The sequence below is a fragment of the Scophthalmus maximus genome, chromosome 16 (genome assembly GCF_022379125.1).
Source record: "Scophthalmus maximus strain ysfricsl-2021 chromosome 16, ASM2237912v1, whole genome shotgun sequence".
NCBI lineage: Eukaryota > Metazoa > Chordata > Actinopteri > Pleuronectiformes > Scophthalmidae > Scophthalmus > Scophthalmus maximus.
Window position 1 is genome coordinate 7,488,719 of NC_061530.1, and position 6,182 is coordinate 7,494,900.

The 6,182-nt window shown below is 43.9% G+C and overlaps 1 protein-coding gene across 1 annotated transcript; it reads left to right on the forward strand.

Moving 5' to 3' along the window:
• The first annotated feature begins 768 nt into the window (after window positions 1-768).
• Window positions 769-4,274, forward strand: sox8a (SRY-box transcription factor 8a). The gene is made up of 3 exons (XM_035613581.2): window positions 769-1,379; window positions 2,352-2,602; window positions 2,683-4,274. Exons 1-3 carry the CDS (start codon window positions 976-978, stop codon window positions 3,471-3,473), a joined length of 1,446 nt encoding a protein of 481 aa, XP_035469474.1. The 5' UTR covers window positions 769-975; the 3' UTR covers window positions 3,474-4,274.
• The last annotated feature ends 1,908 nt before the right edge of the window (window positions 4,275-6,182 follow it).

Consider the following 6,182-nt stretch of genomic DNA (forward strand, 5'->3'; position numbering starts at 1 on the left):
ATTTACAAGGAAATGATGTGAATAAAAAGGATGATGCAGTATCAAAACGTTTGCTCAGTACTTGAACTAATGGGGACTCGGTTAAAATAAAGAATAAAGTAATAATCTATTTGAAAAATATGTATGGATTCCTATACTATTGGGGGGTTTAGGAATGCAAAAATAATGATAATATTAATAATAATTCATTGGATTAATATCAATGCATTAGCAACATTTTAATATTCTAATTACCATACAATAACTTATGTATATAGGTAGGCAGTTTAATGTATTTGTGTATTTATTCAAAAGTCAAATCCAGCCAATAGTTGTATTGAGCAGATCCAAAGCATTACTTCATTTTTTCTTTTCGTTTTTTTTTCCTTTTATCTATTGGGGAAGCAAGACAAAAGAAAAAGACATAAGAACTTACTGTGTGACATCGAACATGATACAGACATGCAGATAGACCACAGTGGGACAGAATAAGTGACAGACTTCTTTATTGTGACTTTATAGATTGACTGATTGGAAGAAAATGAAAACAAGATAAGATAAAATAAAATACTGGTTTGGGTGTAAAGTTGATATATCTTTTAATGGGGCATGGCAGAAGGCGTTAAGTTGTTTTTTATGTTGTTTTTCTCAACTCAATATTGACTATAACTCGTTTCTGCCTCCTCCTGCTTATTGCCAAACTGGGAGGAACTCTGCTGGTGAAAAGTTTGCAAAAGCCAATGGGACAGCGGGAGGGGTGGAGAGCTGCAAGTGCTTAAGAGTGTTAAAGAGCAAAATTAAGAAAATAGGGGATGTCGAACTCTGCTCTTGTTGGGTTAAACAGCATGGGAAAGTTCAGGACAAGAAACGTAGGATTTTACTTGACTTCAGCGTGAGATAGTCTTCCTCCTTAGCCGTGCGCCTTTACGCGCGGAGAAGGCTGCAGGAACGTGGGTCGCCCACTAATCCGAATTCTTACAGAGTTTTGGGGCAAACATGACAGACGCGACCAAGTCGTTGACGGACCATGCATTCAGTCCAGCGGGCAGCGACAGCTCCACGACCCTGCACGGTTCGGATTCAGAGTCTCTGGCCTCTCCTGCGGGGTCCGAGGCACGAGGGACTGCGTCCAGAAAAGCGCACAAGCCGGGGAGCCGCGCGGAGGACGAGCGCTTCCCCGCCTGCATTCGCGACGCGGTGTCGCAGGTGCTGAAAGGTTACGACTGGTCGCTGATGCCGTTGCCCAGCCAAGGGGAGCGAGGGCTCAAGAACAAACCTCACGTGAAGCGGCCGATGAACGCGTTCATGGTTTGGGCGCAGGCGGCGCGGAGGAAGCTGGCGGATCAGTATCCTCACCTGCACAACGCGGAGCTCAGCAAGACGCTGGGAAAACTGTGGCGGTGAGTCCTGGAAGTCAGACAGAGGGTCTCAACTTCAGCCAAAGAGCCGCTAGTTACCACAGTTCAGTCAAAATCCGGGTTTGTCCGCAGTCGACTTCACTCCAGAGTGAGAATCTCACTTTAAAAACACTATCACCCAAGTTATCGAGCACACAGCTGCATCAAGTGATTTGCTGAGAGATTTTCTTCAAGTCAAAATAATTGGTTGCAAAATGTTTTCCCCTGTGCAATACAACACACAGCCTTCAAACTAAAAGTGATTTCACTTATGGCTCCACAACTGCTCAGTTTCTAACAATACAATGTAGAAAGACTGAAATGATTTACGCACGACAGCTGATTCGATTTAACATGCAGCCAGTGATGGAGTTAGTTTTTTCTGATTTTGTGCATAGTAGTACTGAAATACTCCATCATAAGTGAAAGTCCTGTATAGGAAATGTAATTTAAGTACAGAGTTAAGTATTATGTAAATCATAAGTAAAATAACGTAAGAATACTACAGAGTTATATTGTTGAAAATATTAGTAATCTTACTACTTGATGATTATTACAGATACATTCGAAGGGTAAATGAATCTTGCATTTTATCAAAGTGGAGATAATATAAACCCTTTACATACTAGATGGTTTAATTTACAACTGTGCATTATATATTTTTCATGTAAAATCTTAATTTTTTTTTTATGTGCCACGGACATACTCAAAGTATTGGTTCTTCACCATAAAAGCTAAATCATAGTCTCACAATGATATTGCTACCAAAATATTACTCAGCGAAGCAACAAAAATAATTCCTATTTTTGATGTTCCTGGAAATTTAGATTAAGCAAATGCCATTTAGTTTTTGTTTTTTTCCCACCCTAAGAATAAAGGGGAACTAAAAAGCTAACATTTTGTTAAGCTAAAGTGTCTTGCTGGCATCTAGAAGAACTCATTTAATCCAAGAACTCGCCCCTCTCCTCCATATAGGCTTCTCTCTGAAACAGAGAAGCGGCCTTTCATCGAGGAGGCAGAGAGGCTGAGGCTGCAGCATAAGAAAGACTACCCAGACTACAAGTACCAGCCTCGAAGACGCAAAAGCACCAAACCGGGTCTGGGGGACTGTAGACCAGGACTGGTCCAGCAGCAGCAGCAGCAGGACTTGTTTAAGACAGAACCTGGGATGGCCAGACTGGCTGGGACAGGGGAAACACATCACCATTACCATCCCGACAGGACAGGTGAGAGACTGCTCCCCTCCAGATACATTTAGTGCACTTTTTCATTGTATTGCAATTAATGTCTTTTGCCATTTTTCCAGGTCAGTCTCATGGACCTCCAACACCTCCCACTACCCCTAAAACCGACCTTCACGCGGGAAGCAAACAGGACGCCCACCGGCTTGTGGACGGCAGTGGCGGCTCTGCTCCTCCTCCCGGCCGTCAGAACATTGACTTCAGCAACGTGGACATCTCAGAGCTCAGCACTGACGTCATCGGCACCATTGACGGATTTGACGTCCACGAGTTTGACCAGTACCTGCCTCCCAACAGCCACAGCTCTGCTGTTCTAGCCCTGCAAGATACAAGCCACGCACATAACAACCCCACGGAATCGTTCGTCCTACCCGGCATCCACTCTCACTCCCACAGTAGTCCCACATGGACACCCAAAACTTCTGGCGGGACTCCCACTGGAATGCCCCCGTCCTCTTCTAGCAGTGACACACATGGGCCCCACGAGGACGCCCGCCACAGACCTCAGATAAAAACAGAGCAGATGAGCCCAGGTCACTACAGCAGCTCGTCCTCCTCCACTCCTCCGCCACCACAGTCAGAGTACACCGCCGTCAGTTCAGGCACCTGCCCTTCCTCCACCTCCTCCTCGTCGTCTTCTTCCGCCAACCTAATTGAGTACAATGACCTTCAGAGCTCCAGTTTCTACAGTGCCTTCTCTGGGTACCCTTCTAGTCTGTATCAGTATCCGTACTTCCACTCCTCCAGAAGTCCTTACGCCACACCGCTTATCAACAGCCTGGCCTTGGCGCCGTCTCCGCACAGTCCTCCCTCTGGCTGGGAGCCGCCGATCTACACAACACTCACCAGGCCTTGAAGAGAAGGATGCAATAAAAATAGGTCATATAGAAAAAAAAACTGACCACAGCGTGTTAAATATGAAGGATTATTTAGACGATTTTCAGAGACATTTTGACTTACTGAAATTTATTCTCGAAGGTTTTGATGAGTTTGGAATTCCGAGGGACAGTGCTCGCATCTGTTGACTGAGGGGCTCATATTGTGCATCAATGTATTGAAAAAAAAAATCGGATTAACAACGAGTGATTGTTTTGTCTCCTTACCAAGTAAAAAGGTGTGTGAAAAGCCAATTACTGTAAACCGTCACGGTAGACTTCCATTAAAACTCACTAATGAAATGTTCATGTGTGAGTGGCTCATTAGGTCATTGGTTTTTATGCTTTTGTACAGATTGAACAATTTAAGACACAGCATATTTATTAGTGAGCTTTAGAGGTTCTGGCTGGCAAGATATTTTTTTCATACTTCTGGACAGAGCCATGCTAGCAGGTTCCAGTCTTTATGGTAGCCATTTCCCAAAATGCCAAAATATTCAATTTGATTTTTGAAAAGTGTCACTGCAAACTACATAATTGCACAAATCAGAATAAACTGGAAATCGAGTAGGCCAAAACGCTTGCATTGTGATTTAGTGCTTATTCCTCTATATCCAAGAAAAATTGCTTCAAACGTCACGTTATTATGCGTGTACTTCCTCTATTCCGGTGATAATAACATTTTTCTTTCTCACACATTTAGGGTGACACTATGTGCAGGGTCAAAGGAAAAGAATGTTAGGGTCATAGTCACAGCAACAGGAAGACACAATAAATCAAATCCAATATCACTGAGGTATTTCTTCTCCCGTGGCTGGACTTCTTGCTCTCACTTACCGACCTGCGCCTAACTGCTACTTCATTTTCAGTTTGTTTCCAGTCCAACAGCTGCTCCTGCTGGGCTTCCTGGGAGGACATTAGCTAATTTCACAGTCCCGGCTCTGGTTGGATTGTTGCCTGCAGGGCCTGATGGACAGGACAGCTGGACTGGGCTTCAGGCACTGTAAACGCTTCAACTTATTAATCATGCCTTGTGTTTTTCAGCTTATCTAAAGGGTTAAAAAGGGACAAGTTAAACAGGGAAATTCCCAGGAATTTCTAAACACATCATAAAATTGGGATATAAAGAAACAACCAAAAACAGAATTAGAGTCATTCTTTCAACAATTACCTAAAAAAATACATAAGTACTGAAGAAGAAGTTTTACCATCATATACTGAATGCTTGCTGCTCGTGCCAGCGCCTCATTGGACATATTATTGGACAAACAACGTGGCCCCAGAGTCCCACCCGCTTCTCAAGGCTTCCTGTGCGGGTTCAACCTGGCCGCTGCAGCTCAGTGGCTCACTGTCTCGCGAGTTTACCATGACAACCTGGTTGCCAACGACAACTACACGGCCAGACAGAGGAAACATTGATTTACCCATGATTCCGTGGAGCGCTGGAGCCGGCCTATGTGGAGGTTTGTGTGAGAGTGGCGAGATCATCAGGTGACATTCATACCGGCAGACCCTCAGTCCACACTTTGTCCTCCTGTGAGTGTGCGAGAGCACCATCTTCTCTAATATGGAACAAGTGAACAGCCTTAGACCTTTGCAAATAGGAAAATATTGGGGGTACTGCGTCCTCTGTAATGACCGTCTTAATAGAGTTCCATAACAGAATCTTTTTAAGAAAGGTTTGTAGTGTTTCTTAGTAAGGTGTAACATCATGGTTTAGACCAAGGCTCGGAAGAAGAAAGGAGGAAACAAAGTCTGTTATTGCCTTGATACGTGTTTCCCCGCACCCTGAATTACCTCGTCTCTTAACCGGATCAGGTTAAGAAATCGAACATTACTCCAGCCTCCAGAACGGCTGCGAATCTTTTTGGCATAGACTTTTAAAACCTGTCCTCTGGAGCACATCTGAAAAAACATCACCTCATTTGATGTATTGATGACTGAAATGGAAAGGACGGCATATAAATCCTGTGTCTCTGAAGGCCATAGCGTATGATTCACACGAATATGTTCAGACTCCTCAAGAAGTGCAATAGTGTTCATAGTGAGTTATGGTACACCTTCACACTTCAGGCTCAATAATTAACACACACATCCAGTTTGTGAAATCAATACAAACGCAGACTGAAGACAACAAGTTGTAGTTCTACTTTGGCAAAGAACAAGGGCTACGGCTGGATGACATCTCTAATTCTGCTACATCAACTTTGATTTTGTCCTTATTGAGTGTAATGCTTTGAAGCTATCATGCCAAATGAGTGGAATGATCTCTTACTGCAAAGACATGGGAGTGGTATCAACCTCCCACCTAACCTTGGGCAAAGAAGTGAATGAGTGTATTCCCAAAGTGACAAATCTCTGAACTCTGATTTGAATGCCTTCATTCTCGTTCAGGGGTGACACTTTCCTCCGTAGGTCGACGGGATTTCACCATTTCCTCATGGTCATTACACCCCGTGATAATTCCACAGTGACAATATATGCGATCGCCCCTTTAAAGTGACAGAAGAGCTCCATCTGCTGGATAACAGGACCTTCACCCACGCTTACGATGTAGAGTTCTCTGTGTATTAGACAGTCTGAAAAGAAATCCATCCATCCATCCATTATCTGTTCCGCGCAATCCTTTAAGGGTCGCGGGGGGCTGGCGCCAATATGTGGAATTTTTCCTTAGGTCGTCATGAACATCT